The following is a 13,187-nucleotide window of genomic DNA, read 5'->3' as shown; positions in this document are numbered from 1 at the left end:
GCAAGAAAGACGTGTAGAAATGCTAACATATGTAATGGATTAGGAAGGGGACGTGGGCAGAAAAGTTCAAACAAGTCAGGAAGGCATAATGTTGATTTCATTATTAACCACTGCTTAGACAATTTGTTCAGTATGGGCACCGAGGACGTCGACGAGATAAAGCTTGCCGCCGTCCGCAGTTCAGGATTGGCTGAAACCTCGTCACGTGACATTAACAGCCATTGTGGGGCCCAAGCGTTACGTGTGAAGCATAGGTAGTGCTGTGTATCTTCGAAGTTTTCAGTAGAGTAATGCCTCAGTGCTGTGCTTTTCGCTGTTCGTTTCGAGGCGAAAAGGGAGGAAAACTGTGCAGAATTCCGTCCGAAGGGAGAGATGAAAGAAGAAGAAATTGGTTGCAGGTACGCAACTTAACCATTCAGTTAATTTTATTCATTTCTGGCCTTTTGTCTTTGTCTCCTTTTTACGTTTCTGTTACTTAGTTTCCAATCCATTCGAACAGAAAAAAGTCAGAAGACCTAATAGGATGTTTCAATGGTAATTTAATTACAAAATAGAAATCTTAGAGATAAAACTGCGACTGTTAGCACATAAAGCGAAAAATAGTGCATGGTACCGAACAAAGTTATCATGGCTGGTCAAAAATTTGACCTTATTGACTGTTCAATATGGTTTAAACTTATATTTACGACGCTCACAATAATAACTTGTACTTTGTTCCACACAATATAATACACAAAAAATTGCCTTAGGGAAGTACCGAACCTACGACATTTCATTCAATAACTATTAACGTTACCTGGAGAGTATTATTGCTGTTGCACCCTGACCGCTAATCTACATTCTACTACGAATAAAGTTGTTACTGTTTCCTACAGCCTACTGTTGATCGTAGGCCTAGTTTCATTCGAACACATTTTTAAAATGTTGTATTCTCTTGTACTTTCGTAATCATTCTCCTAATGTCATAGAACAATTCGCAGACAAAATTTAAGGGATAGAGCTGACAAAAATGTAAAGCGTGCGTAATCATATAGGCACGTTTATCAAGTCCATTTACTAAGATGCTGCACATATATATTTGAATCCAATGCTTTATTTCGTATAACAGAAGACACATTGGGCGAATTTTCGTAGTACCGAGTAGCAGGAAGATGAAGGAAGTCGATATAGAGCTTTCAATTAGTGATGGATTTTTCCTTGCACTTGCGAACTAATATTGGTTCCCATTTGTCTTGCTGACTATTGGATAATGCCAATTTAACGCTTATGACGAAAGCAGTTGGTCAAACTCGATACCACAACAAGAACTGCGAAATCTGCTTTCGCTATTAATAAAGGATAGCAGGGAAAGAACTAAGAACTGTGTTTCATGCTCGACGCAGCACTTGCTTTTCTACTCATTTGGCTTACATCTGTTGATTTTTTTTTTTTTTTTTTTTTTGTTATGTTGGCTTAAGAGCTAACACCGTGTTACGTGTGGAGGCCGAAATGCACGCGTTTTAGCTCACGCAGGCTGGCGTGAGGAGGGAAGAACTATACTGACGTGAGGTCTGGAACATTACAAGGAATTAGAATTCAGAAAGCGGGCGTAATTAGTTTGATACTTAACTTTAATCCATTAATGATGAACGTCGCCCTTGACGGTACATGATTCACAATATTACCTGTTCAGAATATGGCGCCTTGATAGGTCGTAGCAAATGACGTAGCTGAACGCTATGGTAAACTGTGGTCTCTGCAAATGAGAGCGTATGTAGACAGTGAACCATCGCTAGCAAAGTCGGCTGTACAACTGGGGCGAGTGCTAGGGAGTCTCTCTAGACTAGACCTGCCGTGTGGCGGCGCTCGGTCTGCAATCATTGATAGTGGCGACACGCGGGTCCGACGTATACTAACGGACCGCTGCCGATTTAAAGGCTACCACCTAGCAAGTGTGGCGGTGACACCACTGTTCCGCTTGAAGTCACTGATAAGTTTTAGCAGTGCATTAGACGGTTGAGAGCACTTCTTTAATATACACTCCTGGAAATTGAAATAAGAACACCGTGAATTCATTGTCCCAGGAAGGGGAAACTTTATTGACACATTCCTGGGGTCAGATACATCACATGATCACACTGACAGAACCACAGGCACATAGACACAGGCAACAGAGCATGCACAATGTCGGCACTAGTACAGGGTATATCCACTTTTCGCAGCAATGCAGGCTGCTATTCTCCCGTGGAGACGATCGTAGAGATGCTGGATGTAGTCCTGTGGAACGGCTTGCCATGCCATTTCCACCTGGCGCCTCAGATGGACCAGCGTTCGTGCTGGACGTGCAGACCGCGTGAGACGACGCTTCATCCAGTCCCAAACATGCTGAATGGGGGACAGACCCGGAGATCTTGCTGGCCAGGGTAGTTGACTTACACCTTCTAGAGCACGTTGGGTGGCACGGGATACATGCGGACGTGCATTGTCCTGTTGGAACAGCAAGTTCCCTTGCCGGTCTAGGAATGGTAGAACGATGGGTTCGAGGACGGCTTGGATGTACCGTGCACTATTCAGTGTCCCCTCGACGATCACCAGTGGTGTACGGCCAGTGTAGGAGATCGCTCCCCACACCATGATGCCGGGTGTTGGCCCTGTGTGCCTCGGTCGTATGCAGTCCTGATTGTGGCGCTCACCTGCACGGCGCCAAACACGCATACGACCATCATTGGCACCAAGGCAGAAGCGACTCTCATCGCTGAAGACGACACGTCTCCATTTGCCCCTCCATTCACGCCTGTCGCGACACCACTGGAGGCGGGCTGCACGATGTTGGGGCGTGAGCGGAAGACGGCATAACGGTGTGCGGGACCGTAGCCCAGCTTCATGGAGACGGTTGCGAATGGTCCTCGCAGATACCCCAGGAGCAACAGTGTCCCTAATTTGCTGGGAAGTGGCGGTGCGGTCCCCTACGGCACTGCGTAGGATCCTACGGTCTTGGCGTGCATCCGTGCGTCGCTGCGGTCCGGTCCCAGGTCGACGGGCACGTGCACCTTCCGCCGACCACTGGCGACAACATCGATGTACTGTGGAGACCTCACGCCCCACGTGTTGAGCAATTCGGCGGTACGTCCACCCGGCCTCCCGCATGCCCACTATACGCCCTCGCTCAAAGTCCGTCAACTGCACATACGGTTCACGTCCACGCTGTCACGGCATGCTACCAGTGTTAAAGACTGCGATGGAGCTCCGTATGCCACGGAAAACTGGCTGACACTGACGGCGGCGGTGCACAAATGCTGCGCAGCTAGCGCCATTCGACGGCCAACACCGCGGTTCCTGGTGTGTCCGCTGTGCCGTGCGTGTGATCATTGTTTGTACAGCCCTCTCGCAGTGTCCGGAGCAAGTATGGTGATTCTGACACACCGGTGTCAATGTGTTCTTTTTTCCATTTCCAGGAGTGTAGACAGCTAAATATGCTGCAGAAGTCAATGTATCACCACTGGCGCAGTGGGCCAAAATGGCGACCACTGGCAAGTTGGCCCAGAGCTTTACTACGAGACACTGTACAGTGCCAGATTTGCACCTGGTGACCAAAATCAGGACTAATTACTTTCGACGTAAGCCGGTTCCGCATTAACGCCTTAGCATATCTATCAAGTTTCGCTGCCATATGATAATTACAGCCCATATTGAACTTTCATGAGCAGCTACACTACTGGCCATTAAAATTGGTACACCACGAAGATGACGTGCTACAGACGCGAAATTTAACAAACAGGAAGAAGATGCTGTGATATGCAAATGATTAGCCTTTCAGAGCAGTCACACAAGGGTGGTGCCGGTGGCTACACCTACAACGTGCTGACACGACGAAAGTTTCCAACCGATTTCTCATACACAAACAGCAGTTGACCGGCGTAGCCTGGTGAAACGTTGTTGTGATGCCTCGTGTAAGAGGAGAAATGCGTACCATCACGTTTCCGACTTTGATAAAGGCCGGATTGTAGCCTATCGCGATTGCGGTTTATCGTATCGCGACTTTGCTGCTCGCGTCGGTCGAGATCCAATGACTGTTAGCAGAATATGGAATCAGTGGGTTCCGGAGGGTAATACGGAACGCTGTGCTGGATCCCAACGCCCGCGTATCACTAGCAGTCAAGATGACAGGCATCTTATCCGCAAGGCTGTAACGGGTCGTGCAGCCACGTCTCGATCCCATATGGGGACGTTTGCAAGACAAGAACCATCTGCACGAACAGTTCGACGACGTTTGCAGCAGCATGGACCATCAACTCGTAGACCATGGCTGTGATTACCCTTGACGCTGCATCACAGACAGAAGCGTCTGCTATGGTGTACTCAACGACGAACCTGGGTGCACGAATGACAAAACTTCATTTTTTCGGATGAATCCAGGTTCCGTTTACAGCATCATGATGGTCGCATCCGTGTTTGGCGACGACACGGTGTAGCATGTATTCGTCATCGCCATACTAGCGTATCACCCGGCGTGATGGAATGGGGTGCCATTGGTTACACGTTTCGGTCACCTCTTGTTCGCACTGACGGCACTTTGAACAGGGGGCGTTGCATTACAGATGTGTTACAACCCGTAGCTCTACCCTTCATTCGATCCATACGAAACCCTACATTTCGGCAGTATAATGCACGACCGCATGTTGCAGGTCCTGTACGAGCCTTTCTGGGTACAGAAAATGTTCGACTGCTGCCCTGGCCAGCACATTCTCCAGATCTCTCACCAATTAAACGTGTGGTCAATGGTGGCCGAGCAACTGGCTCGTCACAATACGCCAGTCACTACTGTTGATGAACTGTGGTATCGTGTTGAAGCTGCATGGGCAGCTTTACCTGTACACCATCCAAGCTCTGTTTGACTCAAAGCCCAGGCGTATCAAGGCCTTTATTACGTCGAGAGGTGGTTGTTCTGGGTACTGATTCCTCAGGATCTAGGCACCCAAGTTGCGTGAAAATGTAATCACATGTCAGTTCTAGTATAATATATTTGTCCAATGAATACCCGTTTATCAAATGCATTTCTTCTCGGTGTAGCAGGTTTAATGGCCAGTAGTGTATTTTAATTATAATTAGCCTGTAGTAGATCTGCTTTTGGAGAGACCCTGTTTGCGAAGCATCAGGTTACAAAACCTCCTAGCAGCAGGGATCGCTTTCACTAGCTCCGTACCACCCGCCTGACGAACCTCACGCTGGACTCTGCTGCGCTTTGCAGGTGGGAGGCAGGCGAGTGGGGGCCCTGCTCCGTGAGCTGCGGCCGCGGCGGCTCGCAGACGCGCGCCGTCGTGTGTCGCCAGCAGCTGACGGCGGACCTCAACATGGTCGTGACGGACGGCGCGTGCGCCATGACGCCGGCGCCGCCGCGCTCGCAGCCCTGCGACGGGCCGCCCTGTCCGGGACACGAGCCCGAGTGGCGCGCCGGGCCCTGGGGAGAGGTGAGTAGCTGCTGCCAACACCTGCCACGGACAGGCCCTTCCTGCATTCGTCGATTCGGAAAACTTGTGGTTACGTACTCTTATTAAATTAGCTAGTTACCCTGAATTAAGTACATTAAGCTTTGTGCAGAACTACACAGGGGTCTCATGGAAGTGGCACATCTCAAATGAACACTGTTGTACAGAATCATCTCCTTTGGAGAATGACATTTCCACCAGGCTGTTATTTTAAAATAGTACTTTATTAAGGGGGTAGGACGTCAAACGGGCCGACTTGGAGCAGGAGAGGCACCAGCAATAACCGATCTAGCAACTGCGTCAGACACTTGTTGTCTTACGAAGCCGTTGACGAACGCAGGGCCGTATTCTGCCTGTTTACATATCTCTGTATTTGAATACGCATGCCTATATCAGTTTCTTTGGCGCTTCAGTGTATTACCCTTCTTTCCCAATAGCTTACACCTATTTTTCTCAGAATTTGGAAGATCTTGCATTATTTTATTTTGTCGGACAAACACAATGAACGCGTATTGATTTTTCTTTAGTTTTGCTTCCATTATCAACCGCCATGTCAGAACTGCCTATCCTGAAACCTAGCTGATCGTCAACCATCAGATCCTAAATTTTCTCTTCCATTCTTCTGTATGTTCTTTGGGGTGTTAGACTTACTTAATGGGGCTAGAACGTCAAACGGGCCGACTTGGAGCAGGATGGGCATCACAGGACATTTTATTTTCTACTGTCTATACTTTCACAAACAAATTCATAAAAGTTTGTCAGCATGACCAGAAAGGATTCAGGATTCACACTCATAGCAGTGGAAGTGCAAAAACATAACAAAATAAATTTTTTTTAGGTATGAAATTTCACCATTTTTTCACTTACTGTTGGCTGCATTTGTTACTATAGGTACATTTTTCTTCACAAGTAAGAGATATTCTTTGATGAATTTTGCACAGCATACAAACCATAATTACAGGTGTATGAAACTCTAGAATTTTCCAAATCTATTAAAAACTGTGGTAAAATTGAGATAATTAACTACTAAATTTGATTTTTTCTAAACATAAAGTTTAAAACGTGACAGCTCATTCATTTTTTCATAAATTAAATAGATTCTAGAGTTTCAGACACCTGTAAGTATGGTTTGTATTCTTTGCAAAATTCATCGAACAGTCTCTCTTACTTATGACGAAAAGTGTATCTATAGCAACAAATGCAGCCAATAGTAAGTGAAACAGTGATGAAATTTCACATGTAAAAAAAATTATTTTGTTACGCTTTTGAACTTCCGCAGCTATGACTGTGAATCCTCAATCCTTCCTGGTCATGGTGACAAAGTTTTATGAATTTAGTTGTAAAAGTGTAGACAGTGGAAATTAAAATGTCCTGTGGTGCCTCTCCTGCTCCAAGTCGGCCCGTTTGACGTCCTACCCCCCCCCCCCCCCCTTAAGTAAGTCTAACACCCCAAAGAACATACAGAAGAATGGAAGAGAAAATTGAGGACCTGGTGGATGACGACCAGCTGGGTTTCAGGAAAGGTAACGGCACCAGAGAGGCAGTTCTGACATGGTGGTTGATAATGGAAGCAAGACTAAAGAAAAATCAGTACACGTTCATTGGATCTGTGGGCCTGGAAGAAGGGTCCGACAATGTAAAATAATGCAAGATCTTCCAAATTCTGAGAAAAATAGGTGTAAGCTATTGGGAAAGACGGGTAATACACTAAAGCGCCAAAGAAACTGATATAGGCAAGCGTAGTCAAATACAGAGATATGTAAAAGAGGCAGAATACGGCCCTCCGTTCGGCAACGGCTATGTAAGACAACAGGTGTCTGACGCAGTTGTTGGGTCGGTTACTGCTGCTACAACAGCAGTTTATCAAGATTTAAGTGAGTTTGAGCGTGGTGTTATAGTCGGCGCACGAGCGAGGGGACACAGCATCTCCGCGGTAGCGATGAAGTGAGGATTTTCCTGTACGACCATTGCACGAGTGCACCGTGAATATCAGGAATCCGGTAAAACATCAGATTTCCGACATCGTTGATGCCGGAAAAAGATCCTGCAAGAACGGGACGCCGGCCGCAGTGGCCGAGCGATTCTAGGCTCTTCAGTCCGGAATCGCCCGGCTGCTACGGTCGCAGGTTCGAATCCTGCCTCGGGCATGGATGTGTATGATGTCCTTAGGTTAGTTAGGTTGAAGTAGTTCTAAGTTCTAGGGGACTGATGACCTCAGATGTTAAGTCCCATGGTGCTCAGAGGCATTTAAACCATTTGAAGAACGGGACCAACGACGACTGAAGAGGATCGTTCAACGTGACAGAAGTGTAACCCTTCCGCAAATGGCTGCAGATTTCAGTGCTGGGCCATCAACAAGTGTCAGCGTCTGAACCATTCAACGAAGCATCATCGATATGGGCTTTCGGGGCCGAAGGCCCACTCGTATGCCCTTGATGACTGCATGACACGAAGCTTCTGCCTCGTCTGGGCCCTTCAACACCGACATTGGACTGTTAATTACTGGAAACATGTTGGATGGTCGGACGAGTCTCGTTTCGGACTGTATGGAGCAGATGGATGTGAAAGGGTATGGAGACAACCTCATGAATCCATGGATCGTGCAATTCAGCATGGGACTGTTCCAGCTGGTAGAGGCTCTGTAATAGTGTGGGCCTCGTGCAGTTGGAATGATATGGGACTCCTGATACGTTTAGATACGACTCTGTCAGGTGACCCGTACGTTAGCATGCCCTCTGATCACCTGCATCCATTCATATCCACAGTGCATTCCAATGGACTTAATTCCAGAAGGACAATGCGGCACCCGACACGTCCAGAGTTTGCTACAGAGTGACTCTAGCAACACTCTTCTGAGTTTAAACACTTGCGCTCGCCACGAAACTCCCCAGACATGAACATCATTGAGCACATCCGGGATGCCTTGCAACGTGCTGCTCAGAAGAGCTCTCTGTACCCCTCGCACTCTTACGGATTTACGGACAGCCCTGCAGGATTCATGGTGTCATTTCCCTCCAGCACTACTTCAGACATTAGTCGGGTCCGTGCCACGTCGTGTTGCGGCACTTCTGCGTGTTCGCGGGGGCCCTACACGACATTAGGCAGGTGTACCATTTTCTTTGGCGCTTCAATATATATAATATGTGTAAGAACCAAGAGGAAACAATTACACTGGAAGAACAACAACGAACTGCCCGGCTCAAGAAGGGCGTACGACAGGGATCTAGTCTCTCAGCCTTACTCTGCAGTCTATATATCGGAGAAGCAATGACGGAAATAAAAGAAAGGTTCAAGAGGGGGATTAAAATTCAGGGTGAGACGTAAACAGTGATAAGATTCACCGATGACATTGCTGTCTCGAGTGAAAGAAGAATTACAAAATCTGATGAATGAAATGAACAGTCTAACGAATACAGAATATGGATTGAGTGTTATTCGAAGAAAGACGGAAGTAATGAGAAGTAGCACATTTGAGAGCAAGAAGAAACTTTATATGAGAAATGGGGAATACGAAGTAGACGAAGTTAACCAATTCTACAACCTAGGGAGCAAAATAACCCATGATGGACGGAGGAAGGAAGACATAAAACGTAGAGTAGCATTGGCAAAAAGGGCATTCCTGGCCAAGAGACGTCTACTAGTATCTAACATAGGCCTTAATTTCTAATAGAAATTTCTAAATATTAATGACTGGAACATTGCATTGTATGGTGGTGAAACATGGACTGTGGCAAAACCGGAACAGAAGAGAATTTAAACATTTGAGATGTGGTGCTACAAAAGAATGTTGGACTGATAAGGTAAGGAATGAGGTTGTTTGCAGATTCAGCGAGAAAAAGAATATCTTCAAAACACCGACAGTAAGAAGGGTCATGATGATAGGACATCTATTGAGACATCAGGGTAGTAGAAGTAGCTGTAGAGGGTAATAACTATAGAGGAAGACAGAGATCGGAATACATCAAGCAAATAATTGAATGCGTAGGTTGCAGTTGGTACTCTGAGATGAAAAGTGTGGCACAGGAGAGGAATTCGTAGTGGGCCGCATCATACTAGTCAGAAGACTGATGACTGAAGAGATGGTGGCATAAAGTTCCTGGTCACTAAACCTATCAGCAGTGCCTCATAAAGTGAGGGCTTTGACACTGTAGATCTAGATGGTGATTCATCCACCGAATGGAGACATTAAGCATAACGACTCCCTTTGTGCTGTGGAATAGGCTATGTGCTGGCACCGCGTTTTACCTCTCCCTTCCCTTTATCCATAACAGCATCAACAAAGCACTACACTGAACAAGTACTTATCACAGATCATCCACACGACATAGATGCACACTTGGCACTTCATAACAGGTCGAAAGAAGGCAACAGCAGACCTCCTACATCAAGACATTGCCCAGTACGGCTGCGCAGGATTCCTGCCCCCCCCCCCCCCCTCTCCGCCCGCAAAACTCACTAACTCACTCTATGTTATGTATTGTTCTGATTGTTACTCGTTCTCAAGTGTGTAATAGATGTGGATATAGCATCCTTGTAAGTTATATAAAATAAAAGTGAATTCTCATTCACAGTTACGCACTGCATGGTCGTCAATTTCCAGGACGTCGGAATAGATGTGTTGAATGTGTAATTTGTGGATTCCTGCACATTGTCGACCATGCTATGCATGAACGGTGTATGACATGTGACTTATTTTACGCAACTTACGGGGTTGATGTTCTCACAACTACTAGGGGGTGTCCATTGTCGACCATGCTATGCATGTACTATGTACGACATGTGACTTATTTCATGCAGCTTAAGAGACTGAGGTTTCCACAACTGCTAGGGAGTGTCCATTAGTTACGAGAGGCGATTTTGGCGTTTTTTCGACCCGCCTTCTCCCTTGATAAGATGACGTGCGATTTGTTTCGACCCCATCTCCCCCCCCCCCCTCCTAATCTCACGTGAGATTTACAAAATGCGTATTTTTAGCGTAAACACGTTAATCTGTACTTGATTGCGTTCGATCTATTAAAAAACATAATTTGCTTAATTATTTTTATTTAATAGAAGCATAAACAAACCCTGGGCTTTGGCGTTCGCATAACCACGTTAAGCATTATTGTGCCGGATTTAGCCATATCTTAGGGGGAAATAGAAATGAGCGTTTGGCGTCATTGGCCGGAAGGCCCCTTGTGGGGCAGGTCCGGCCCCCTTGGTGTAGGTCTTATTACATTCGACGTCACATTGGGTGACCTGCGCGCCGGATGGGGATGAAATGATGATGAAGACAGCACAGCGTCGAGTCCCTGTGCTGAGAAAATCCCCGACCCAGCCGGGAATCGAGCCCGGGCCCGCAGGACGGAAATCCGTCACGCTGACCACTCAGCTATCGGGACGGACATATCTTAGTGGAGAAACATATTGTACTTAATTTAATCCAGTTTTCTCGCAATTTTACACTGTTATTGGGGGAAAATTACGTGATATTTGACGAGACCCCCCCCCCCCTCACTCCCACGTGAGACTGAGTGAGCTTCTGCTCGACCCCTGCCTCCCCCCTCCCTATGCGCCTCACGTAACTAATGGACGCCCCCTTACTGGCTTCAGCGTCAGCAACGCCTGAAACTGCCAGTGCTTAATAAAGTGCTATTTTAAAATAACTGCCAGCGGAAACAAATTTTATCGAGCCTGTGCTGCTGCCCACAAGAAGTAAAAAAATCATTAAGGCAGGACGTCTTTCAACTGTCAAAAGCTGGTATATTATATTTTAATTAAGGTCGATTTAAGTCTGCTCTGCTCGACGACACAAATAGCTCTCGTCTGGCCAGGTAGTGTCCAAAATACATTTTGTAGGCAAAGCCACACTGTTCTCTACAAGTACTTTAGACATTACCTTTCCTGATAAGAAGTGCTATTTTGATCTTCCAGTGAAGTCGACCTGATGATGATTTGTGACATAAGCTAGTAGTAAATAGAAAAACATTGATCATCATGATCATCATCTTTCTTTCAAGGATTATGCTCTTGCCTATTCCAGAAATATTGACATTAAAGTAACAGCAATATTATGAAAAGGATAGATTGCTACTCACCATATAGAGGAGACGTTTAGTTGCAGGCAACAACAAAGACTGATAACTCGAGAGCTTTCGGCCAAAAGGCCTTCTAACGTAGAAAGCATAGACACATTCATACAAGCTCAGCTTGTACACACTTGATCATTGTCTCTGGATTTTCCATTGTTTGGAAATATTGATGCAGAAGTTCTTGCCGAATTTAGCATGCCATTTCTGAATCATTACAAGCTGTGGAGCGTTGACTGCAGAAAGAATTTTGTAAAATACGGAGTAAATATTTTCCATAATTTATCATATTTACATTTAAGCTTTATTTTTTTTATCTCCAAACGACTCGTAACAGATGAAGTATAAAAACCTCTTTTCGTTTACAAACTAACCCAAGCGTGAAAATCGTTACATACCAAAGCGCATAATTCTAGGCACTGAGGTCACGCATGATCAAATTGAATACTTAAAAAAGGTCGCTACACTTGAGATGTGACAAAGTCAAACCGTATGCAAAGCTCGTGTTATGTCATACTAGACCTGTTTATCAGTTAAATTTGTCAATAGGGACACAGTTGCCGCATTACCGGCCAAATAATGCTGAGTCTATAGTATACGATAAGAATACACACATGAAGCGAATGGTCGAAGGTTTCTATCACTCGGCAATTGCGAATTATGAATGCAACACATAAATTTATAAATGAAAGATTGCAATTTTAATAAAATCTGCAGGTGCTATCTTAACGACTTTAAATGATGAGTAAGTACGATAGTAGAAGTACTTTTGAGAATGTGGTATATTTCTGCAAAACACTTATTGGTGTCGATGGTCCAGCAGTTAAATAAAATATACGTTGAATAACAGGGAAACAATAGATTCCTACTGCACGTAATTAGTTATGAACAACAACAAAGCTCGCAAGAAAAAAATGGTTCAAATGGCTCTGAGCACTATGGGACTCAACTGCTGAGGTCATTAGTCCCCTAGAACGTAGAACTAGTTAAACCTAACTAACCTAAGGACATCACAAACATCCATGCCCGAGGCAGGATTCGAACCTGCGACCGTAGCGGTCTTGCGGTTCCAGACTGCAGCGCCTTTAACCGCACGGCCACTTCGGCCGGCAGCTCGCAAGATATTCACTTCTAAACGTCTTCACTGTAGAAGCCACGGAAATCTCACAAGTGCACAAGTCAGCACAACGAAATATTTCTATCTGCCGCGACTACGCGTAAACCGCTCCACACTCTCCAAGTCCCTCTTGCGACTCTGCGTCCGTCGCGCCGTCGCGTTCAGCACTTCCCGTTTCCAGTGCCATACTTTCCAGAACTCTCTCGTGTCCTCTCCGGAAACGATACTCCTCCCTAGCCTCCATACGTCTCTCGTAGAAACGGGCGCTGTGATTGGCTAGAGCGCTCCCTCCATGTCTCCAAGCCGATGTGCACTCACAAACGTATTGAAACCCATACCAAACACTGGATTTACATTTAAACAACTTGAAATTAAATAAATATTCCAACGGCTGGACCATAAACACGCTCTAACACACATTATTAAATACATAGACAATTAAATAAACATATATCAATAGAAAAAAAAAGGTAGGCCAGGAGCCTAATGTCTCTGTGCTTTCTAACACACAGTAACTATTTAACCAATTTCTTCATG

General features: G+C 45.7%; 1 protein-coding gene across 1 annotated transcript in view; it reads left to right on the top strand.

Annotated features, from left to right (window-relative positions):
* Nucleotides 1-13,187, top strand: part of LOC124615369 (ADAMTS-like protein 4) — a 732,241-nt gene that overhangs the window by 655,455 nt on the left and 63,599 nt on the right. The window contains exon 8 of the mRNA XM_047143191.1: nt 5,228-5,447. Within this exon, the coding sequence (XP_046999147.1) occupies nt 5,228-5,447 (220 nt within the window). The remainder of the gene's footprint in view (nt 1-5,227; nt 5,448-13,187) is intronic.

Source organism: Schistocerca americana, chromosome 5 (assembly GCF_021461395.2).
Source record: "Schistocerca americana isolate TAMUIC-IGC-003095 chromosome 5, iqSchAmer2.1, whole genome shotgun sequence".
NCBI classification, from domain to species: Eukaryota; Metazoa; Arthropoda; class Insecta; order Orthoptera; family Acrididae; genus Schistocerca; species Schistocerca americana.
The sequence above is the reverse complement of the archived record's forward strand: the minus strand, read 5'-3'. Positions and strand labels throughout refer to the sequence as shown.